Below are 26507 nucleotides of genomic sequence, written 5' to 3'. Positions count from 1 at the left end.
TGTCGATTTTAATCGGGGATCATTGTGTATTCCTTTTGTGTTCCTTTGTGGTGTGCTCTCACAAGGCTTTTGTCGTGTGTCTTCCCATTGAGATATCATCAGGTTCGGAACCACCGATGTAGGGGAAAAAAACTATTAACCTCAGGGGTGAACTGGGGAGGCCATTGCAGAGCTATTAGTATAATATGGTTATGTGTTTGGTCGTGGATGCATTCTATGATACAGTATCAGATAGATGGGGGGGCCGTGAAGATTTGACTGTATGTGTCAGTCGGAGGCTGAGGTCATCTCATTGCAGTGCCCGTCCTAGGTGTCTAGGTCTGATCATATGATATATTCCATCGGCCTTCGGAGGGATAAAGGTGGAGTCTGTGATTGGGTGGCTGTCTGTGATGACGATTGTGTTGTTTCATGAGTAAATCGGTGCATGAGTTGTGCCCATTCTAGAGAGATTGGGTGCTTCCGTATTCCCCTCACCTCCTCATCCAGCAGTACCTCTTGCTCTGCCACGCCCCACTTCTTCATGGCCCCTATCCAGGCTGCCTCGTGGGGTCCTCCCAGGGCACGATAGTGCATGGCTATACCCCTTTTTGCTAAGAGAATAGCTAAGGAGGTGAAGCGGTACTGTACCTTCTCGGTTTTCCACCTGCGGAAAATGCAGCGCCACTGGCTTCCCATGGCGGCATGGTCAGAATGTTGGTCGTCTCCCAGAATGTTTGGTGTATTCTGTCCCAGTATTGGTGTACAACGGGGCAGTCCCAGAACATATGTTTAAAATCCGCCTCGAGGGTCTGGCATCGAGGGCAGGCAGAGTGTGTCAAGATAAAAACAGTGGAGACGTTGTGGAGTGAGGTATGCCCTATGTAGTATATTGAATTGAATATTTCTAAAACGTGCGTTCCTGGAAACCTTTTTGGGGTACTCTAGGGTTTTTTCCCAGTCTTTATCATTGAATACCCGACCCACTTTGTCTTCCCACGTTTGTCGTAGTGAGTCTAATGGGCGGAGAATCAGTTCCCGAATGGCTTTGTATAGCCAGATAACTGAATGCCTACCTACCCTCATGTGTAATACAGTGTGTATTACCGGGTGTGTTGGGGGCTCCCACGCATTTAGGTCCCAGTAGGGTCGGCCGCTGTCTAGTAGCTGCCGATGTAGTTTGAACTGTCCCGGGGAAGGTCATAATGGGCGGTCAGTTGGGCATAAGTAATTAACTGTCCAACCTCGAACAGGGACTCCATCTCCGTGACTGAGTGATAGGTCCATATCTGGAGGGCGCGGGCTGTATATTATTTGTTGTTGCAGGGGAATCCCACTAGCGGGAGTAAGGGTGAGTAAGGGGGTTTTCCCCTGGACATGTGATGTATTTTCAGCATACTTGTATGAGCTATGGTCACTTGCAGAGGGTAAGTGCAGAGGGGTTTGCTACCTGGCATCAGCAGTCTCCGTATGGCTGGGAGGGGTATCCGCCCCTCTTCCGTGATTGTTTCTCCTATATAACGTTCCGCTGTCCAGTACTATAACCACTGGAGTTGCGCCACCAGAAAGTATGCTTCGAATGACGGGGCTCCCAGTCCTCCCTGAGTTGTGGGTAAGTAAAGTGTGGTAAGGCCACCCTATGTCTACCTCCTCCCCAGATTAATTTGGTCAGGAGCGTGTCCAACTCTCGAAAAATGAACCTGGTGGTATCACTGAAAGGTTGGTGAAATGGTAAAGGAGCCTGGGGACCATTACCATTTTTGCAAGGGCTACTCGTCCGATGGGGGCGCACGCAATCCGGCTAGTACCTTGCGGTGGTTTCCTTCATACAAATCTGTGGGGGAATGAAACAGTCTCACCCCCAGGTATCTAGGTGCAGCAGTGCTCCAGGCGAGTGTATCGGTTCCCACTGATATGTTGAGTGGGGCCAAGTGCGGGCTCAGTGGGAATATCATGGATTTGGCCCAATTGACCTTGAGGCTGAGGCCGTCGCAAAGTCGCTCAGCGCCGTCCAGATGAGGGTGAGGTCACTTATGACATCCCTGACATAGATCAAGAGATCATCTGCATAGAGTGAAACGCAGTGCAGCATGTATGCTATCTGTATACCCCAAGTGTCACCCTCCTGTTGTAACCTTATTGCTAGGGGTTCTACTACTAGGGCGAATAAGAGGGGGGACAAGGGGCACCCCTTTCTAGTCCCTCTTTCAACTGGGAAGGGAGCAGAGATATATTTACCTATCCTCACTCGTGACGTTAGGCCCTTGTAGAGAAGTTTTGTGTACTTTATCAGGATAGGTCCCACATTAAATCTACAAAGGACAGCAAATAAGTACGGCCACAGAAGGGTATCGAAAGCTTTTTCAAGATCTGGTATAAGACATACCGCGTTAGGGAAATGCATTTTTGCCCTGTCTTGAACATAAAACAATCTACCTATGTTATGCGAGGTGTTGCGCCTCGGAACAAATCCGTTTGGTCTGGGTGAACCAGCGGTGCCAGAATCTGAGTGTTTAGAAAAAGGGTGGGAAACCCGATAAACCCTTGCGAGCTTGGGTCAATATAGATAATCAAGAATAAAAGGTGCCTGCAAGGAACTTCGTTTATGACAATTATTTAACAGATAGTGATTCTGTGTTAAAAATAATCACAGAAAATGTAAAGAGTCAATCAAGTACTAAGATCATTAAGTTCAGGAACGCTGTGACTTAAAGCATTCAAAAGCTACTTTGAGAAAATACTCTACATAGTAGAGAAGAGAGACACGGAGTAGTTATTCTTTTGAAAAAAACATTTTTATATAAAGATTGCTTAATCAGCCATAAGGGTACAAATCAACATTAAAGGTTGGAATACAGTGCTATACAAATGAAAAAAGGAAAAGTGAAAAAAACAACCTATAATTCATTTGCAACAAAGTCCAATCCTGTATTAATTTGAAAAAAGACATCTATTTTGATACAATAAAAAAATCATCTATGAAGGTTAATCATAAGCAAAGAAAAGGACTGAATGGTCGACGTTTCGAGTCTTCGATGGAACGATCCTTACTGGTCTGTCTGCTTATGTGCTGGTGAGTGTATCGGTGGGGAATGGGACCTATCGAGATGAATGTCCAGAACACAATTGTAATCACCCCCCAAGAGCCATGGGATTAAGGTGTGCTGGGTGAGTACTCCTGTGTGGCCCCTCCAATACTGGTCCTGGTCTGCATTGGGAGCATATATGCTTCCTAATAGAATGGACTGGCCCTCCAATATCCCCTTTATTAGGGAAAATAAACCTTCTTTATCTATGGTACGTGACTGTTCCTTAAAGGAGATCCCGGGCCGGATCCAGATTAGGGTGCCCCTGACAAATGCAGAGTATGTGGTGGCGCAGATGATACGTCGCCACTTCCTACGCAGACAATCCACCAAGATCGCCGATAGGTGTGTCTCCTGTGGGAGAACTATCTGTGTTTGTTGCCTTTTTATGTTTGCATAGACGGCGTAACTTGTGATGCTGAGTCAGGGTTGGCAAAGAGCCCCCTGTACCGTTGATTGTTCACCGCGACCTAGTTCAGTGTGTCATGTTGTGCCGCTCCTGCCCCACGTTCCCACATCCTTGTTCATGGTTTAGAGGCTGATGTCAGCTCGTGTAATATGCTATTGTGATAACTTCAAAGTTGATTGGGGTCTAAATCAGCGTAGCGGCCGTCTGAGGAGTGACTATTGGGGGTGTGACTGAGCCATCGAGGGAGGTGTGTGCATCGCTTACTTCTTCGAATGTGAACAGGTGGGGGGCTTTCTCTGCATCCGAGCTGTCCTCCGTCGATTGCACTACTGCAGCCGCTTGCAGTGCTCTCCTGTGTTGCGCTATAATTTGCTCCAAGTCAAGGGAGTGCTGCATGAGGAAATCAGAGCAGGGGCTCAACTGCGTGAGGGTGATTCTCTTGTGTTGACGTCTTTGGTGGCTGGTGGGTCGATGACTTTGTGTGTTTCTGTGGTTGGCTGGTCCTGATAGCCGCTGCTCCACCCAATCACCCACCTCTGCTGGGTTGGTGAAAAAATGTGCAGTTCCATTAGGCAAGATTTTTAGGCGAGCAGGGAAAAGGAGAGCATATTGTACGTTTCTTTGTCGTAGAGTTCGTTTGTCTGCTAGAAAGGTGGCCCTTTGTTGCTGGATGGCGCAGGAGTAATCTGGGAATAGCATTAATTGTTTGTCTTCCACTTGGAGTTGTCCTTTCTGTCTGGCCGCTCTAAGAATAGTGTCTCTGTCCTGATAGTGAAGCAATTTCTGCAGGAATGGTAAGGTGCCTTCCTGCGAGCGTGAAGCTCCGATGTTGGCAGCCTTTCCTCAGTACTTTGTGGTGGGGAGTTGATGATCACTGCCAGCCGCTTTTCACACTTTGGCCTGCTGCTATGGCCTCCTTGCCGTCGGGCACCTCCTGATGAGCGCAATGCTCCGGTGCAGGCAGTCCCTCCACAGATGCTCCTGATGCCCTGGAGTCTCCCGCCGGGTGCCTCCAGACCCAGCCCCGAGCGGGGGGAGGTCGTTGTGGTATACTGCAGTGTACTGGTATTTAGTGTGTTGCGGGGTGACAACTGATTCAGCCCTCTGGTGAAGGGTTGGTAATCGCTGCCCGTCGGATCCTATGTGACGGGTTGCCGTCGTAATTGGACGTTATAGCCATTCTGGCGATGCGCTCCTTCTTGTGGGTGTGAATCTCCAATGATGGCGGCCGCCCCTCCTACAGTTCGTGTGAGCCTTCCGCCGCACGCTTTAAAACCCAGTGTTGAACGGAGGGAGGTCTCTGTGTTGGGGTTCGGGCAGTTGATGAATGCAGCTCCGTGCGGTGGGGGATTGGCAATCGTCAATTGGATTGCTTGTTCCTGGCTGCCACCGGTGTTGAGCGGTACGGCCTCACTATCACTGAGCACCTTCCCACGAGCGCAAGTGGCCCCCTCGTAGGCACCCCTGGTGTAATTGGGCCCCCCGCTGCACGCCCCGAATCCCAGCACCGAGTGAAGGGGAGTTTGCTGTGCAGGGGTGCGGGTGGATGGTGAATTTAGTACCTCACGGTGGGACGTTAGCGATCACTGCCTGCTGGGATTTGCGCTTTGTGTTGCCGCCGGTGTTGGGTCCAATGGTCACACTATTACTGGGCGCCTCCGTGTGCGCGCAAAGTTCCGTCTCAGGCGGGCGCACCACCGGCACTCTTGGCATGTTTAAGCCTCCTGCCGCGCGCCTCGAGACCCAGCGCCGAGTGGGGGAGGTCACTGTACTGGGTTGCTGGTAGAAGGTGACTTTGGCACTTTGCTGTGGGGGGTAGATGGTCGCTGCCAGCTGGGACTCTTATGTGGGGCTGTCTTCAACTTTGGGTGTTATGGCCTCCCAGGGCCACACTACCCCAGAGTCGGCTCTCACCTTTGGGCCCTGCAGCTGTGAGGGTATCTGGTAGGACACGTGAGATTGCCCCTTCTGTCACGGGACCAGGAAACGCCGGGAAAACATCCTGGGATCCCGCAGCCAGACTCAGGTTCCTTTCCTGGTGGGGAGCGTCGCTTAATCTCCTATTTCGGGGTCCGCAGGGGGCACGGGAGGTATTGTCAGCATGGGCATCAGGCTGGACTGAAATCTAGAGAGGCACGTCCGCCATCTTAGCCGGCCAGGCCACGCTCCCCGAAGAAACCCTCTGTTGACCCACCAAAGCTCATCAATTACAGACCGATATTCCTGCTACCATTCCCAGCTAAGGTATTACAGCAAATCAAGATCAAACAGAATTGGTCCGCTAGCTACATGATAGATGAGTTCTACATGATAGAGAAGTGGAACAAGGCAATAAACAAGTAAACAAAAGAAACACCCACCTCACACTTGTGCTAAATCAAAATGTCAGCAGTCAAACATATTCTTCAATATATCAATACATTGAACATTTATTGAAATATAACTCCATATTCAAATTCATAAGCGAATAATACTTGTAATTATATTGATATCATATAATATACATCACATAATGCGGAACCTTTATCCTTAATTGAATTATATACCCCCAACCATCCCTCATTTAAAACTCAAATACATTCATCCCACAGTCACTCCACTCAAACATCTCATAAAACTAAAGACACTTTATTCCATGTGTACAAAACAGTGTCCCACAGACAAAAAGCTGTATGTTCTTCTTTTTACTTTTATAATTTTCCAAACCATACCATCTTTGATAAAAATCTAAAACATTGATATTATATCCAGATATACACATCGGGCCCGATTCACTGAACTAACTTAAGACAAAATCCTAAACTTACTACTTTTGGTATTCACAGAAGTTAGGATTTTGTCTTAAGACAGCCTTAAGACAGACTTAAGACAGACTTAAGTTAGGATTCTGTCTTAAGGCTGTCTTAAGTCTGTCTTAAGTCTGTCTTAAGACAAAATCGTAACTTCTGTGAATACCAAAAGTAGTAAGTTTAGGAATTTGTCTTAAGTTAGTTTTGTGAATCGGGCCCACTCACATCATCCAATTGCTAATAACCAATAATATCTTCTAGTCCATTTGTCCTCTTAAGATTTGGGCATTAGTTCTTGTTATAAAGCTGTTGTGGCCATTGTTATTGTTCATGGGCACTGCATGATATGTACAGAGTGGGCACTGTTATTGTTCCTCAACAATCCTCAACAATTGCATCTGCTTTCACAAACCTTACAGACACCTCTGCTCGTCGGGACTCCTATTTGCACACATACCAGGTATATGGAAAAACAGATCTGGTGGTCGAGCCTTCTCCTACATTGCTCATAAAGAGTGGAACGACCTGCCGCTATAAATTAGAGTCTCCTCCTTAGTTCTTGAATTGCACAAGAAGCTGAAGACCTGGCTTTTTGACTAGTCCCACTATGCCCTCAGTGTGGCATGTTTCATACCTGCTCAGTGCCAGGACATTCCCCAGTGAGATAGTGTGCTCTACAAATCTGCATAAAATAACTCTAGAGATGCATTCACCTCTGGATTTAGCACTTCCTCAAGAAATCAGGAGATCTTATACTTTCAACCAGGTTGATGGCAGATCCTAAGGCAGATATTCATAAAAGTATGCTAAGGAATGAATAATTGAAACACGTATACTCCATGGCTATGTAAATTAAATTACATCAATTTGCTGCTGTACTTGAAGGAGTGGAGCCAGTCCTAAAACTATGAGTGCCAGGGCCCAAAGTATGCTTAGGAGGCCACCACAGCCTGCACCAACCACGGCCCCTGGCAGTGCTGCCAAATTACTAAACTAATGAGTTTAACATGATGTATTCCACCTCTACAGGAGAGTATTCGATTATGTATATGAAAGTACAAAACGTCTATGTTACTTTTATAAAAACTGTGTTTCTAATCATTTTCACAGCCTTCAGGACCTGAAATAACCAGAGAAAGCGACGACAAATTTGTTCATGATAACGTTGACTTTTGCTCTACGTGGGAGGTAAAATATAAACATTTAAAAGTTGTGTACTACAGAATATTATTTTAATAAAATATGGTCTTTGGTGCTTTCATTTCAAACAACTGCAATGTTTAATTAGTGTTACCTTTCAAACAAGCATTTGCAATGCAATAAGTCTCACTTTTGTGCGAGTTTTAGCTATTAGCATTGTAAATGACAATGCCTTTTATTTATGTTCTAAAAACAAAACCATAAATAAAAGGGATTGCCATTTACAATGCCAATAGCTCAAACTCGCGTAAATGTGAGACCTATTGCATTGCAAATGCTTGTTCAGCAAGGAGGGGTGGATGTTCCTTCTCCTTCCAAGGAGTTCAATGATATTCCTTCAGCCTTGTGGCTTTTGGAGAATGAAGACTCATTTAGGAAGATGTCGAAAACCTGGCTTTTTGGTGTAAATTAGTTGGGGCACAGTCTCTGTCCGCCTTATTAATTACAGAGCCGGGACACCTATGGGCAGCTGTGCGTTTTACGTTTTATAAATCTGCATTATTACTATTAATAATACATTAATCTCGGATGGCACAACAACAGAGCTGCCTTTAGTGCCTTTGACCAGGGCAGGCCTGGTGAACAGAAGAAAAGCTGAATAAAATATCCCAGAATGCACTCGGACAGGAGTTTTAAAAAAGAAGTCAGGAGAAATGTGCCTACTCTGTTCAGACTTAAATTGTGTGATGACACTGAAAAAAGTTGGCCCTGGCCCCCCAGAAACAAAATGCTCCTTTAATTTGTGTTAGAGGAAGGGGTGCTTACCAATGTAAGAGATGGGTGGCTCCCACTCAATACCTTTGCAAGAAAACAAATCCCCAGTTAATAGAAATAAGATGGGTTAAATGTATGAGTTGGGTGAATATATTCTGGAAAAAGGTCATTATATATGTGGGGTAACTGGTAAAAAACAGATCGTGCTGCCATGGCGTTTTCAACGTGGACATGGATATACCATGCTCACCATACATTCCACCAACTGCCGCATAATTTACAGGCTTAAATGAAACAATTTTGGTTCAACATTAACTAATACAATAAGCTACACATAGTGCAGTGCAACGGCAGACACTTTAGAGAGGACAGCTGCGCAGCTGACTGCTGTATTCAGGTTTTAATCTGGTATTAAGTGATGGTATTAATTAAGTGAAAGCTGTTGTCCAGAATGAGAATCGATCAATGGCTCTCATTGCTGAACGTCCCTGAATGATGCTGGCTGGAAAAAATATCCAAACTTATTTAAACGTGATTCAAACAGTGTGGAAACAAGGACTGCTTAATTGTCACGAGAATTATGAGTTTCATTATTTTGTTTAAACCCATATGACACCATAAGCGCATTTATGAAAAGAGCCCCTATTTCAAGAAGATAGAGTGCCGAAAAATCCCAACATTGGATATCTCCTCTTAAGATAATAAAAAAATGTGTGTCGGTGCTTCCATCCAAAGCAACGCATGTATATATAGATGCGTATGTATGTATATAGGTGTGTAAATATATATGGATATATATATATATATGTATATATATATATATATATATATATATATATATATATATATATATATACATATATATATATATATATAGGATCACTGAAATAATATCGAGGGACAGAATATCGACCATCAAAAATATCGTTGACAAAATATCGACAGTCAAAATATCGAGTTTCTATCTACAAACAGGTAAGTACAAAAATATTGAGTTAAAAATATCGTTTACAAAAATATAGTTGTAAAAAATATCGTATTTACTAAAAACAGTGTTAAATTAAATTAATATTAATAATTAATTACTAAAATATACTTAAAATTACTTAAATTAACTTATAATAATTAAATAATTAATGAAAGTTAAATCAATATTTTTTTATTTCATATTTATTAAAACATATATATATAGTAACAAAATATAATAAAATAATACCCAAAAACTGAAAACGGACCCTGAACCCTAAAAATACCCCTTTACCCAAAAACCCAAAACTGACACTGAACCCTAAAAATACCCCTTTACCCAAAAACTGAAAACTGACCCTAAACCCTAAAAATACCCCTTTACCCAAAAACTGAAAACTGACCCTGAACCCTAAAAATACCCCTTTACCCAAAAACTGAAAACTGACCCTGAACCCTAAAAATACCCCTTTACCCAAAAACCCAAAACTGACCCTGAACCTTAAAAATACCCCTTTACCCAAAAACCCAAAACTGACCCTGAACCCTAAAAATAAAAACGATTTTTTTAACTATCTATATTATATACTTACACATTTTCACTTTCTATATTATTTACAGTCGATATTACTTCACTTACCTTAAAAACGATATTTTGGCTGTCTATATTCTGTCCTGTCGATATTTTGTCCAAACGATATTTTTGACTCAATATTCTGTCCAAACGATATTTTGGAGTCGATATTATGTCTGTGCACCAGAGAGAGAGAGAGAGAGAGAGAGAGAGAGAGAGAGAGTATCCAGAGAGAGTGGGAGTTTGAAAGCAAAAGGGGGGCAGAGAACACAATAAATAGAGAGACAGATTAAATAGAGAGGCAGAGAGAAAGGCAGACAGACACAGAGAGATAAGCAGGCAAATGGAGAGTGAATGAGAGAAACAGACAAAGAGAGAAAGGAGAGACGCAGAGAAAACCAAAGAAATGCAGACAGAGAGAAGCAGGCAGAGAGGATGTGAGAGAAGCAGAGAGAGCACAGAAATAGAGAGTTAGCTTCAGAAAAGAGACGGTAATAGAGGCAGAGACAGAAATAGAGGGAGAGAGAGGGGGAGCACAGAAGAGAGAGACACAAAGTAAAGGCAGAGGGAGGTAGAGAGAGTGGGCACAGGAGAGGGAAATAGAGAGAGGGCCAGCGAGAGAGGTAGAGACAGAAATAGATGCCGAGAAGGAGACACCAGGACCTAGGGTTTCACCCAGCGCACGTTGCCCCACTGGTTTGCAGAGACTCTGCCCTGACCTGCAGCTCCGGCTGTGCTTTTGGCGGGAATCGGGGTATCGGGACAAACCCGAAGACCCCTTCTGGGCAGAGACTCGTTCTGTGACCTTGTGGGAGCTCCTAAGAGTCACTTCCGGGGGCACATGTGACTCATGAGCATCGGGTTCCGAGGAGGCCACTGGGATTGGGGAAAGGAGGCTGAAAATTCAGAAGCGTGGAGGAAGGAAAACCAAGGGTGGAAGAAAGATAGAGAAGGACGCAGCAGGGAAAGAAATTAGACAGAAATGGAGGGGGTAGAAAATACACAGTAGGTGTTCACGCCCATGCAGAGCGCTCAAAGGAGAGAGGAAAAACAGAAGGAAAAAAACTATGGGGGAGAGCAAAGTTTGAAACCTGATAGAGTTATACGAAGAGAGAGGATGAAAGAAAATGTGGGAGAGAATTTGTGTGAAAAGAGAGACAGTAGTGACGAAAGTGAGGAATGCAGTGTAGCGGTGGAAAAAGTGAAAGTAATTTGTGTGTATAGAGAGACAGTAGAAAGTGAGGAATGCAGTGTAACGGCGGCAAAATTGAAAGTTTTAAAAAAAGGCCGGGAGTTGTGTGCGCGCACGCGGTCTAAAAGAAATTAAAAATAACACGAGACAGCAAAAGTGAAAGTAGCTGCAGCGTGCGATGTGCGCGCACCATGACCACAGACTGTTTTGAATGTGGCTTCTCACCAATAAGCCACACCCAACCACTGCACTCCCACCTGGGAGGCAAATCATGTCCCGCCACCCCTGGCACAGAAAGACTGCAACACAAAACAAACAGCACCTTTTGAAAAGGAGTTTTATTTAACAAAATGAAAAAACTATCACTTTTAGAATAAGGCTTGGGGTCTATTTCATAATACTCTCTAAACAAAGGCTGTCTCAGATACCAAATGCATTATGTTCAAATATATGTAGCAAACTTATAATCCAAAGGCATGAATCAGTAACTGAGCAAAATTATAATCTAAATGGCATGAATCAATAATTATACTGATTAATAAACAAGCAATAATTGATATAAGATAAGATACACTGGACGTCCTGCAAGAGATCAGAAAGATATATATAGAGAGCAGAGGATCACTCTGAATGTGCACCTCCAACACCACAAAGAAAACACCTCAAACGATCACAGCCACTGGCTCACATCACAATGGCAATAATCACAAAACTCAATACATCACCTGATGCGTACACTGCCCACTTCTGGCCGGGGGAGGTCTTCACACATCCGGGGATCAGAGCTCATCAATCAGGGATTCAATCCGAGATAGACACGTCTGCCCTCACTCGGAATCCAAACTCCCAAAACTTCCACTTCCAACTTCCACCAGACCAGTGGAGGCACCCCCCTTTAATACAAGGGAAAACGTTGGTCGAAGCTTCTAGCAAGCCCCGCCTCCTTTCCCATCAGATTCCTGTACCACTTCATACCAAGGTCACACCTCCAGGTGATCAGGCCTTTGTTATGACTCCGACATAGAGTGCGCACATTCCTCTGACAAGAACCGGTTTCTACTAGCACACAGAGTGCAGAAAACAAATGAAAGCAAAACATCACTTCTCACCTAGAAAGGCTCAGAAGATGGAGTCGCTTAAGCATAGGCCACTAATGCAAAATGGCATAAGATTATGCCCAAAGCCAATAGGCAAGCCCTGCCATTAAGCAAGATAAAGTCATAAAACAGAATGGTCAAAGCCAATAGTAAGAACTCATAATTCTCACCACTGACACATTCCTACACAACTGCACACTTTCAAATGCACATCCCACACGCTCTGATCTTGGCAAGACCGTTCCATTCAGTAACAGCTCCCATTGAAAGACAGCAAGATTACAGAACAGAAGAGAAACAGGCAAATGGAGAACCATCCTACATTAAGGAACACACTAAAATCAAATAAAATGGTGATAGTTGGAGGTCATCATTGGGTGCCAGACTACAAAAGTGGCTCTTTCACTACAGCTCGTAACTGTGCTCATAACCGCACGCTCATGCCACACAGAAAGCTGTGGTCTGCTTTTTAAAGGCCACTCACTAAAAGTCTCGACAGAGCAGCGCATGCGCTGGCTCAGGCAAGACCTAAACATGTCACTGACAGTATTGTGCATGCTGGCAAATAGCTTTAACATCCAATCATAAGTAAAATGCTTCTGGGATTTCTCTTATTGTTTTATGAATATCAGTTATGCATGGCAACGTAGCCTCAGTTTGGTTAATGAATATGTATTTTATATATGTATTGTTTTTTTACAATCCTGATGAAGTCCCTTGTCAGGTCAAAATGCATTGGCTGGGCTTCAGTTTGATGTTGTGAAGAATAAAGAAAATCTTTTTGGGAATATCATATCATGGCTCCTGGGTTATATAGGATCTATGGGCCCGATTCACAGAATGAACTTAAGACTCAATCCTAAACTTACTACTATTTTGGTATTCACAGAATGCACTTACTACTTTTGGCATTCACAGAACGAACTTACTACTTTTGGCATTCACAGAAGTTAGGATTTTGTCTTAAATGTGTCTTAAGACAAACTTAAGACAGACTTAAGACAGATTTAAGACAGACTTAAGACAAACTCCTACCTTCTGTGAATACCAAAAGTAGTAAGTTCATTCTGTGAATACCAAAATAGTAGTAAGTTTAGGATTGAGTCTTAAATTCATTCTGTGAATCGGGCCCTATAAGAATAATTTATATGTTTAAGAATAATGTGGATTAATATGTGATTAAGAGAGCTTTCAGTAAGAACATTGCCCTTCCTAAACCCTCCCTTTTGTATATTGTTTTTCACTTTGGTTTGTGGTTTCGTAGCAGTAGGACCATTAGAAGGATGAGTGCTATTGCATACATATTAAAAAATACAAAAAGCCTGTGCAGTTAGTTAGAGTGAATACTGCTCTATCTTGGGATTACTATGTAGCTTCAGTTCATGTGTTTCATAAATCAGATGGTTATCTTCACTTTACTCACTTCCTGCTCACTGGTAGACACCAATATCTTAGCCCTGTGCACAGTGCTATCCAGATTGGGAAATGATGGCAGCTGTAGACCCTACCTTTCTACATTATCCATTAGTGCTGTAGATTTAACATGAGACAGTAGTAGGACCTGATTATGAGTGGCTCTGTTAATTCCAAACTGTTTGTAAACCCCAGATCACATACGGGTCGGAATTATGAGGTTGGTTTGCATTAAATAACCCCATCTTCGTTAGATTCAGGCAGGTCAAACCTGCCAAAATTTAAGATTGAAAAGGCCTACGCCTACAGTATTAACTGTATTATGTGGATTTTTGGCTGGTAAACACAAAAATATGTATGTTAATACCCAATAACTTGTAATAGGTGATATTTATTGCACCCTTGCCCCGTGGTACCGTCATCTATCAGTTGCGGTAAATAGCACCTGTACCCGTAATCAGGCCTAAAGTCTTTCAGCACTAACCCAAAGTTCAGTTGACCTACTGCTATATCCAAATGGTGCTTAAATCCACAGGAGTGTTAATGTAACATTTTCGACCATTCCATTAGTTACTCTGTTGATTTAAACATAGTGCCTTTTAAATTTGCCGAACCAAGATATTTCATAAAGCTATCCCTATAAATGGTGATCTACTAGACTGTTGGAAAAAAGGTCAACACTATTCCATACAATGCCAGTACTGTTACACAAAGCTGCTGTCAACACAAGTACATTGGGAGTAACATTTTTGAGTTCATTGCACTTTTATTGGGCTACTTAAACTGTTCAAGCCACAGCTCTCTTCTGGGTTCAACTCCAATAATATATACTTCCTCCTTTTGCGTTATTGTTCAATTTTGAGTAATTCTAAGTCACAGTTTGAAACAGCTTGCAGAACATCCTCCTGTAACTTATAAAAACAGACACCAATATTTTATGAATAAATCAGGTCTATTTTGTTATTTTCCCCTCAAAATTCTGCTATTCTTGTTTTTCTTGAGTACAACTGTTCAGGACGGTTCTATTTCCCTGAGCCTCAAACTCCTCACATCAGCTGCGCTGTAGAGAGTGCTTCACAGGTATGATGAAATTGAAGAAACAGCAACAGAGGGTTTACTATGAAGTTTTTCTGAATCAATCTCCAGGCTCGGCTGTTGAAATACATCTGTTAATATGTAGGTCAGATGGCCAGGGGGGCATGATGACATTCAGGATTAGAATATCCCAAACAGAAACTATAGTCATATAACCTGTATGGTAAGGCACTTTTTCAGTCAAGTCTCAGGGACTCACTCACTGTTCACCATGGAAAGAAGTGCTGCAGGTCCCATGTATACAAGAAGTAGAATCCATTTTCATATTTTCCTGTAGATTTATATCTAAATTGAATTTCTACTACTCTCATGCAGGTCCTAGAGGCATGCAAGGATGCTGGATTGGTAAGATCCATCGGGGTGTCAAACTTTAATCGCCGGCAACTGGAGCGGCTTTTAAGCAAACCAGGACTCAAGTATGCACCTGTCTGTAACCAAGTAAGTTGACTTAATATAAATTCTAGATATCTACTGTCTTTTAATGTATGGAGTCTGGAGTATCAATGTTAATATGTTCAGGAAGACTAAGAACAAACTCATACTCTGAAACAAATATTGTTGATGGGCAGTAGGCAGACTGCCCCAGACAGAATATTACCAGTGCAATAGAATGAAGACACGTAAGATCCCATCCTGTTCAAGTCAGCTATCCCTGATTATCTATCTTTTTCCACAGAAATTGGGCCTGTTTTTCTGCCCAGCCAATGTAGAAAACAATGATATTACTACTTTGCCAAAGTCAACCCATAATACTGTCTTTCCATTCAGTGGTTGTTACCAAATGTACTGTAATAGCTGCGATACATATCACTGCTAGCATGCATAGTGTGTAGGCTTTCCAGTGTGGTTGCCCAATTGCAGAATGGTGAAAAAGCAACTTGATCCTGAAATGTCAATTATTAGGTTGTTTGGATAAAACTAGGATATCTTCAATATTAAGGCAATTAAGTTGAATATTTTTACCATACGTTTCTCACACATAAGTTGGAGGAGTTTGAATCTGGGGACGTTATATACCTGATACATTATTTAATTTCCTCCATAGCTGTTTCAACATGAACAGTGGAAAGCACCCACTTATCCATATGACATTGTCATTACTCTCACACTCCCCCATCACTTTCATCAACATCACTCGTTCTTCTCACTCATCCTTTATTGCCTAACATTCATCCCCATACCCTATTCAGTATTAAGCCGCCACTAGTTCACACTCTCAAGTCACTCTTTTACACAACACTTGCTAATCTCGTCAAACAACCCCTCATCACATGCTCGTCTTCTTGAGGGCTACAAAAGTTACAATTAGAAACACCTGCTAAATACAGCGCTTGGACATCAGTGTTGGAATGTATTAATATTGGTATTATTACAGGTGAATGCACAAGAGCTAACCAATGTGCTTTCAGTGGCCCCTAGGTTTGGGCCATACTTACATAATAAAGAACAGCCAGCAGTTCACCAGAATGTCTTCATTCTTTCTTGATGCATGTTCCTAAATGTACCTCTCTTTGTGGCATTGTAGAGCATACAACCCGTGAGCACTGCATACAGCAGTGATATATCTCTCAGACTATTCTATTTGTTTATGAAAAGTGAGTGTCACTAAAGTGACTGGTGTGCACAGTGCCAATTTATGTTGAACTGTATAGTGTGATCAATTTTAAAAAGAGAGAGCAAGAGGCGGCAAGGGGGGAGTTGAGTGGGAGAGCTAGTACAATCAGCCTCATGTTGCTTACCTTCATATCTCTAAATGTTTATGTTGCAATGCTCACAGCATGTATTGTGTGTTCTTGGTGGCCCGACCACTCACATAATCTGTGTATATATATAAGTATCAATTGTAAAAAATATTATATAGACATGGTTGCATAATACCTTTCAGCCTTGAGAAGGCCTTAAGGTACTATCACAAAGGGTGAAATATGTTTTGGCTGAACAATGTAATAAGAATTCATCTAAAAAGAAAAAAGATTAAAAACATGCCCAAATGCGATTGATTTGCTTGTATTCTTTTCTAGAACAACACAGCAATTTTGTAACATAACTGTGATCATTTTCTTGAGTCGGTGCTTATATTGTATAACTGCTGTAAATATATGTTTACAGTTAATGGGGATTTTCCATTTATATACAGTACTACTGGAACCCGTACAAACTATTCATTACTGCTCTGCTAACTTTAAGAATGATGAAGACTAAACTAGGTCCCATACAACTCTCGACTCAAATTCATAGAAGTTTGATCCACATCTCTAGCGTACTAATTATTGGTGGTATTTTTGTTTCACCATACATATGCTTGAATCACTTTTCCCTGTCTCATTTCTTGCCTTAGCCACCCGCTCTAACTCTTTCTGACTCCACCCCTGCATTAGAGCCTCTGCTAATGTTGGCGTTTGATCTTAACCATCTAATAATTCAACCTTGCAGGTGGAATGTCACCCGTATCTGAATCAGAAGAAACTCGTGGAGTTCTGCAAGTCCAAGAATATTGTGGTGGTTGGCTACAGTGTCCTAGGATCGCACAGGGATGAAAATTGGTAAGAAAGGTGCTCCTGGATATATAATAAAATCGATCTGTTCCATAACCACGAGCCCAAAACGATGAACATGAACCTGACAAGGTGAATCCTTTTGTATACCTACAGTCCTTCAAATCATATCTTATACTAGCACAAAGATGATTGCCTATCTAGAGTTATGAGCCTGACCAATTGTTTTGAACCCAGCCACAGTATATCTGGCCCTACTTGCCCTCCAAAGAAAACCTAAAAATCCCCCATAAAAGACCAGGATGGTTTCCTCCATCAATAACTGTCTTTGAGAAGAGGACAGTAAGCAGATCAGACACAATCTGAGGAAATATACATTAAACTGCTTTAGAATGTGAAAAATTAAGGTTATTTACCTATTGACTATAATCTGCCTAAAGACAATATGAGAAACATGGTTGATATGGTTGGAAATTGTAATTAAGTTACCAAATACTTAAAAGTTGTATTTAGACGAGATCCAGGAATAGACATTTTATATGGGTATAGCCACAAATCCCCACAGGAGAAAAGTCTGTCTTGATGTCAGTCTTGACCAGCGTAAATCCACACTGACCACTCTTTAGGTATGTAGCCTTCTGCAAACTTACCAGATACTTTGCCACATTATGTAGCCTACACTTGTGATGCCAGCTATATAAGTCTAGTTTGCTGGGGTATTTGAAGATGTTATACAGTTGAAAGTATGTAATCCCTGCAAGGACCAGAGAAGCTGAAAATTGTTTCTCTGCAATGAGTAATATTTGGCATGAGTATGTATGTGAGTTTCCCCAGATTTTATGTTCTTCAAAGTGCCATTTTTTAATGGTTGCATGTTATCACTGAGCCAACCGCTCGTTCGGTGATTGATTTAAGTCAGACATACCCATAATCTACCGAACATATCAAAGTTCAAGTTAACAACAATGGCCTAATACATTGCTAATATCCCCCTGTAATAATTAGAAGTGCTGTGGTCTCCCATTGCACCATAACCGTTTGTGAATGCCTTTCTTTTCATTTTCAATCCCCATTCAAGTGTTTCCCATGGACAGTCACTAAATGAATGATGTGATTGATGAAGCTGTCCAATGAAGGTAGCACTCATCATGTATCTGGAAAACTCCATTCATAAATGTTCACAACCTGTTAAGGGGATTCTTGACCGGTGTCCCGTTAAAGGTTGTAACGTCTTTTACCGTAACATACTCATCTAAGTTTCACTAAGTTACAACAGTGGTGACTACAACTAATGTTCAGAAACACTACTTTTATTAAATAAAAAAATTGGGTTGGCCAGTAATATTTGTAAACACCAGGCAGGGCTGTTCCCCCATCATAAACTCCAGTCCGAGTGTTTGCACATCAATATATATCTAGATAAGTTAAGAACGGCTCACCTAAAATAATGTTAATTCATATATAACCTTTTTGGCCATCCCTAATGCTAATACCATAACACTCAGCAGGTGACAGTCAATTGCAGCTACTATTGACTACACAATCCTTATACTTCTTAATCCTCTTATGCATACAAATGGTATATCTGCTATGGGGGTCTTATCCATTCCCTGTGCTGTACCAGCATATAAACCTGCCATCACCAACTGAACAGGTATGGAATAACTGAAGAAATCTACCACAATGGAGCTGTGCTCATGACGAGCTGAGCTAGTCATAAATGCTGCGGAACGCCTCCTGTGTGGGCGTTCCATAGGAGTGGGCGGAGTCGTCACGAGCACCGCGGCGCCACGCACGGCCCCTCTCCCCACCGCACTGCAGGGGAATTAGCCCTGTGTGGAACAGGTTAATCTAGTTTACCACAGCAGGCACCAACCAGCTACATACTATGGCTGCTTCTTTACATCTCACAATAACATGCAGGTGTGGTATGATAGTAACAGAGTCCTTCACAGCAGACTGCCCTACCACTTCTCTCACGAATGATACCTGCTTAGCACCATAACATTTAAACAAAATATCACGTTGAACAACCCATTGGAGAAATCAGTTGACCTCACTATGGTAATAACAAATACCATAAGTGACCTGCAGAGCTGTTCGAAGCTGCCAGCTTACTGAAACCCATACACACTGCATCTGTCTCTCAAATCTCTTCATCCACCACAATGCAGTGGTCATCAAATATGACATGGAATTAGTTTGTGATTCAATCAAAAACAACAACCTTCCCCACAGAGCATAGCTTGCTATGCAGGCAGGAAAACACTTCGGTGAAACATATTGGGGAAGTAAGTGCTATGTAAATGTTGCAATACAGTACAATACAATGTGAGCAAAATTCTATCTCAGTTTATTTGCTGAGAAAGAAGAGAAAATCCAGTTTGCTTACTGGTATAGTTGTCTGCTCAAATTGTGGGCACTTTATGGATTCCTTGAAACCAATGGACATGATACAGAGAGTCACACAGAGCACTAGTAGTACATATACTTTCCGGCACCAAGCAGCATCACCATGCATATATAGTGCTGAAGGCTTTTAGGGCTATTTAGTAGTACTCATAATTGGGTATGCAGCAGGTGGGTTAACTGACCTTTTTATCATTTATTGGCCAAACTGTAGTATCAAGAAGTGGCTGATTCTGTGTTTTACACCTTGGACACTACGGTCCAGATTTACAATCATTTTGTGTCAGAGTTGTGTCAATTTTTTGATGCAGCCCCAAGTTCAATATCCTTTTTGGTGTTTACAAAGCCACCCAAATGGCAATTTGGGTGGCTTTGTAAGGAAAAGTTATTCAATGCAGAGCATTGCGCTGCCGTACGTTACTTTCTGTCAGGTAGGATTGGGTGGTGCATGGATTTTGATGCCTTTCTGCACAAAACCTATCCTGACCATAACGCAGACACCCTTGCACTATGGCACATAAGTGCCTTTGTTGGCACTAGGCAGCCACAAGAGCACCAGCGCAACAAGTGCACCAGCGCATGGACAGAGCAGAACTGCACCATTTCTGTGAATATATGTCCCAGTTGTACTCTCTCCCTTTCATGCAACACAGTGCAGCAGCTTTACTTGCTGTGCTGAGTTGTGAGAAATGTTAGTAAATCTGGGCCCACTTCGTCACTCTATAAAGACAGAGCACACTGATTCTGTTTGACTAACAGTGTTCATGTACCTGGGCACTGTTCCAATACATGGGCTGACGAAAAGCAAAGCCTCTGTAACTCCAAATGTGTACACACACTACGAAAGATGTATCTTTTCCCACACATGAGTAGTCTTACATTAGCTGTTTGAGAACTCGAAGGCGCCGACATAGAGTTAAATTAGCCCCACAAGGAGTTGAATTCAAGCACTATGGTGGAGGCGAAGGATACCCTCAAACAGTCAATAAGATTGCATGAGAGATGAATACTTCACTAGGAAAGGTCAAGATCTCATTGCCAAAGCCTTTAAAAAAACATGGGTGAAAGAGACTGATAGAAGAGATCTAATTGTTGCATAAAAAAAAACAAAGTCCTCCAGATATTGCCATGGTGATTGAGCATGGCAGAAAGTGACAGGTGCTTGCTAGGCGGACTGGCAACATATTGTGAAATGGGAACTCATTGTGGTACAACAGGGAGGCATTCTGAACCTCGTGACTGCATGTACTGTAAAATGCAGAGCTCATCACGGAGCAGTGTTCCCTTAATAGAAGGATCATAGTAGGTAAAGGGATTCAAAAGAGAGAGAGGAGTTTGCTGAGAACAGAGGATGTATCTTATTTTGTAGTGTGGTCCTCCTGTGAGAAAAGTAATGTGTGGTCTGAAATAGTTTCTCAAAGGCAAATGCTGTTATAGGGTGAGATGTTTTCCTCAGGATTCAGTAGACCCCCGTTGACTGCAAAACCTAGAACTAGGAAACTAGAACCTAAGTATAATTACTGATTCACATACACACACAAAAACACCCTTCTGTATGGAGTAACACATAACGCCTGTGCACACTCCTCCAAATAATCAGATTTTCAGATATGATATCAGCCTTGTTACTATAGGATTATTACTCTTATTCCCACATCTTGACTATTATTAACACCCCAAAAGGGGCTTTCCCTATGCCACAAACATTTGCCTTCCAAAAGCAGTTAAAAAACACATGCATTCAAATTGCAACTCAATGGCCAACCTATGCTGGCTCATCTCCAAGCCTGCGTTGTCCTTGACGCAAATTATTCAGAATGCGCCATATACAGGAGAAACGCAGCGCTGACTTCTGTGTAAAAGACCAGTAAGCAGTCGCAGACCTCGTTTAGTTGACCTCCCTACATCCTTAGATATAGCCTGCCACACAGACTTATACTAATTCTGTATGTCTTCAAAGTATTGCCAAAATTGTTCTTGTCCTTCCATAGGTTCTCAAAATCCCTTTCTACAGACGTTAGAAATTGCAAAGTTTGTTGAAGTTTTTTTTTACATCCAATATTATGTCAAATATACAAGCAAAACTGGTTTAAACCCTTTACCATGGAATGGGAATAATGCGATGCTGTAGTTATTTATTATTGTATATCAATAAGTGGAGTGTCTTTTTTATTTCTTCCATGATTTGCTATAGATGTTTGGTGAATAAAAGTAACTACAAATACTACAAAGTCATTTTATTAAACGACAATACTTTGATTATAGATGTATAAACATGTATTGGTACAAAATAGAATAGAGATGAAGTCCTTTGCAATTTGAGATCATGATAGTAGCTACTTCTCTATTTTTCCAGACAATTTAATACCAGGGCAGATGTTAAAATTATATTTTCGAAGTATTCTACTTTTAGTAACTAATACCATTTTACTATTCATTCCCGGCAACGCAACTTAATATATATTTCAACAGAACTGTCTATTTTACGTTGAGCATTTCAATGGCATTTTATGCAGAAATAGTCAGATGTTTCAGGGATCTTTTATAAATATATTTTCTTTCTAAACACTAAATTGGCCTTCTTACGAGTCATACACTTTCCCCACGTCATTCTAGCATCATAATATTCCGTAACCATCAGAACAAAACATCATAATTAGTATTTCAGCTTAGTACAAAATAAAACGTTGTAGACATTTTGAATAGATTGCCATTGATACTGCTGGGGCCGTAATTTTGCACTGGTTGGTAAGTGGAAATGTCAGGTCAAAACTGGCTAAACAAAAAATGAAAAATGTCAACAACAAAAAAAGTACAACTGAATTTCCTGGTTTCTGCTATTGAGTTTGGATAACTGCGCTAAAGAATTCAGTCCTTGAATCTATCAACGAGTAAGGTAGAACCTCAATCAGTCTCTCACTCCATTGTCATTGTTTGTGCCCCGTCTCTTTTTGACAACAGCAAGTAACAAAATGCATTTTCTATGTCCTGCTCCTTTCTTCAGGGTGGATCCGAGCACTCCTGTCCTGCTGGAAGATCCCGTCTTGATTGCAATTGGCAAAAAATACAACCAGTCCGCTGCGGCTGTGGCTATGCGCTATGTACTGCAGTCGGGTGTTATTGTCCTAGCGAAGAGCTTCAGCCAGGAACGTCTCAAGCAAAACCTACAGGTAAAGCACTGGAGAACTTTGGGATTTGGGAGGATAGGGATTGTGGAAAAAATGCTTCTGCTGCGTGGAGTGTGGACAAGCGTTTGTATATCGATATGACTTGGCCAAGATCTAAACCAAGAGCTAGCACCAAACTGGAGTGCATCATGGCAACCAAGCCAAAAGACAATCGCACGAGCCCAGGGAGCTGACAACCCTAGGATTCCTAAGAAACATTAATGGAAAAGTTGAATTAGAAATGAAGTCAAAAGAGAATCCACCAGAGAAAGCACGAAAGGGACTAGGAATGGGTCGGATTTACTATGGGGCATATGCATCAAAATTCGGTATTCCATGTCGTTAATAGCGAAAAATAAGGACTCGCTATTAAGGACATGCAAACCGCGATGCATCAATGAATTCGGTATTAATTACCGAATCGGTAAATATCAGTATTAAATAGCGAAAGTACGTTAGCGAGACTAGCAAATACCGAATTAGCAAATACCGATTCGGTATTAGTGAATCCGGTATTTGCGAAATCGGTAATAGCGAAAACGGTAAAAATACGCGATGCATTGTAAGCGGGCAGATGACATCACAACCAGGAAGTAGGACAGCCCATGCTCCATTCAGTGCCCGAGAGGCTCAGAGGAGGAGGCAGAGCACAGGAGCTGAGGAGCCAGACTGAAAGATAACACTGCTGTTGCACATCTGCTCTCCACCCACCCCACAATCTGGCGCATTAGGCACATTGGTGTTAACCAACACCATCCCTTTGCCTAATTTAGTTCATGGTATTGTGCAAGGGATTTGAATTTTACAGTAGTCTGACTTAGAGAGAAGTACAGCACCAAATGAGAACATTTGGAAACCACTAATGTCTAGATGGAGAATATTGTGGACCTTTCATGCGAAAAAGCCAAAATACCTGAATATTAATCTATTTTTTCCAGTCTGCTGTTCTCAGGTGAAACATCAATGTAATTAGACTTGTACTTAAGAAAAACACACTTTAAAGCAATTTTTACTTGTGGGGAATTCTTAAAACTATGAAGCACCGACTGCGTGGTTCACTAACTGCCTCACAGGAGTCATTCATTTATTGAGGCAAGCGCTGTGGCTGGAAAAAGTAAATGTTACAATATTTAACATCAAATTATATCACTAAACAAGCGTTTTGTTTGGTCTTATTATATTAGAACATATAATAGAATGTTACCTTGATACAGACGCTATATTTCACAGACACACTAATACGCATACACACACTTTCACCTCGCAGACAATCACTCTAATACATATGCAGATAACATTTCAAAATTTTTCATTTGGCTCACCCTCTACTTATCTACTGCAAAGGTCCCGTTTGGACAGCTACTCTCTTCTGATTCAGCCTCTAAAAGGAACTGAAACCTCGCACCTGCGCTGGATGTCGCAATTATCAGGCTTCACTCTGCTTGCTCGCTCACCCTTTTCCAGCTCTGTGTCGAGTTGGGAAAGGGTGGAGTGACAAGATGATTGACGTGTAGCCATGGGCACTGCAGGGCTTAAGCCTGCAGCGCCCATGGCTAACTTTATCAGTGATGCCTGTGTACGTCACATATAGGGGAGGCACGGAGGCGTGACAGGGCCCGAAGGCCAAGGATGGAATTTCTTCAGCCCCGGACATCTCTGAAGGCTGGCGCAGACACCTTTGTGCACCTGCGCCAAACTTCAGAGAGAAGCAAAAACAACAATTGATGGACAGAATGCACAACCATGTCATACATTCACCCCAGTACAGAGATCTGGGCCTAAATCCATCGTTTTTTTGCACTCCACACCACCCCAGGTCAGACATGGCTATATGCAAATCAGCCTTGACCCTGTGCCTCATGGGAACAGTCCAGCCCGAACTGCCAAGCCATGTCTTTCCTGGACCGGAATAAAGCATCCAAGGACCGGTTTCTGGCTATCAGCCTTCATCAGCCTGGATAGCTTGACTCCAGTGGTGTGGAGAGCATGGGACTCACGTCTGAGCATACCCATCCCACTCGGGGTGACAAATGCAAAAACAACAATTGATGACCAGAATGCAGAACAATGTCATACATTCACCCCAGTACAGAGATCTGGTCCTAAATCCATCGTTTTGTTGCACTCCACACCACCCCAGGTCAGACATGGCTATATGCAAATCAGCCTTGACCCTGTGCCTCATGGGAACAGTCCAGCCCGAACAGCCAAGCCATGTCTTTCCTGGACCGGAATAAAGCATCCAAGGACCGGTTTCTGGTTATCAGCATTCATCAGCCTGGATATCTTGACTCCAGTGGTGTGGAGAGCATGGGACTCAGGTCTGAGCATACCCATCCCACTCGGGGTGACAAATGCAAAAACAACAATTGATGGACAGAATGCAGAACAATGTCATACATTCACCCCAGTACAGAGATCTGGGCCTAAATCCATCGTTTTTTTGCACTCCACACCACCCCAGGTCAGACATGGCTTTATGCAAATCAGCCTTGACCCTGTGCTTCATGGCAACAGTCCAGCCCGAACTGCCAAGCCATGTCTTTCCTGGACCGGAATAAAGCATCCAAGGACCGGTTTCTGGCTATCAGCCTTCATCAGCCTGGATAGCTTGACTTCAGTGGTGTGGAGAGCCTGGGACTCACGTCTGATCATACCCATCCCACTTGGGGTGACAAATGCAAAAACAACAATTGATGGACAGAATGCAGAACAATGTCATACATTCACCCCAGTACAGAGATCTGGGCCTAAATCCATCGTTTTTTTGCACTCCACACCACCTCAGGTCAGACATGGCTATATGCAAATCAGCCTTGACCCTGTGCCTCATGGGAACAGTCCAGCCCGAACTGCCAAGCCATGTCTTTCCTGGACCGGAATAAAGCAGCCAAGGACCGGTTTCTGGCTATCAGCCTTCATCCGCCTGGATAGCTTGACTCCAGTGGTGTGGAGAGCATGGGACTCATGTCTGAGCATACCCAGCCCACTCGGGGTGAAAATTGCAAAAAACACAGTTGATGGACAGAATGTAGAACAATGTCATACATTCACCCCAGTACAAGGATCTGGGCCTAAAAGCAGTGGGAGGAAGCAAGGTAAGTTTAACATTTTATTTTAATTATTAGTTTTACTGTCCCGCTTCCCCCCACCTGCGTGAACCCCCTCTTGCCGGCCGCGAGTCAGTACCCCTGTTCAATCATGGCTTCTCAGTTAAATACGGTTTTTGGAAAGCTGTTAACCCGTTTGCAGCTCTGAACGTTCCGCGCCAGTGTGGAATGTTCTATTAAGCGGGCCGAGCCGCGCCGGCAAACGGACGTGCGCAGCACCTCCGAGGTAGTGCTCGCAACGGCTGTTGGCTGACGGCAGTAGTAAACGGGTTAAAGACTTGACTTTTCTGAGTGTGTGCGTGACGTTAGTCTGGATCGATTCAGTATTAAGTACTTAGCGCTGGGAAACCCAGTTTGGGTAGCTATGCACTCTATACATCTCTAATAATAAGAATATATGCTCTATAAATCTATAATATTAACAAAATTAATAATAATAATAATACAAATAATAATAATAATGCAAGGCTCACTAACTGTCTCTTGCCAGGTCTGAGCTATATTGTGTTTAAGAAAGGTTCTGGAAGATCAGCCAGGCCATCCCAACGCATTATTAAAGATTCAGGAACAGCCGTACGCTTGAGTTATAGTAGCGATAGGTGAGTTATGGACTGTCATTACATTGTGATGTAGTGTTTTTTAAAGAGTTGAGTCTTCGGTTGGACGGTCTATTCTCTACATTGTTCATACTCGTCTGACCATAGGACAGGAGTTCAGTATTTTTATATAAAATCAAAACCACACATCTTGTGGAGGCCTATTGGCTGATTCATGTACTTAACTTTAATCAATGAAAAAACATAGTTAAAAAG

At 42.5% G+C, this 26507-nt stretch overlaps 1 protein-coding gene across 1 annotated transcript in view; it reads left to right on the top strand.

The window, feature by feature from the left end:
• LOC144804563 (rho crystallin-like) overlaps positions 1–26507 on the top strand; it is a 127618-nt gene that overhangs the window by 84744 nt on the left and 16367 nt on the right. Inside the window, 4 exon segments of the mRNA XM_078671920.1 lie at positions 7374–7451; positions 14830–14952; positions 16948–17057; positions 22423–22588. Coding sequence (XP_078528046.1) covers positions 7374–7451; positions 14830–14952; positions 16948–17057; positions 22423–22588 — 477 coding nt within the window.

This window comes from Lissotriton helveticus, chromosome 1_1 (genome assembly GCF_964261635.1).
Source record: "Lissotriton helveticus chromosome 1_1, aLisHel1.1, whole genome shotgun sequence".
NCBI classification, from domain to species: Eukaryota; Metazoa; Chordata; class Amphibia; order Caudata; family Salamandridae; genus Lissotriton; species Lissotriton helveticus.
The sequence above is the reverse complement of the archived record's forward strand: the minus strand, read 5'-3'. Positions and strand labels throughout refer to the sequence as shown.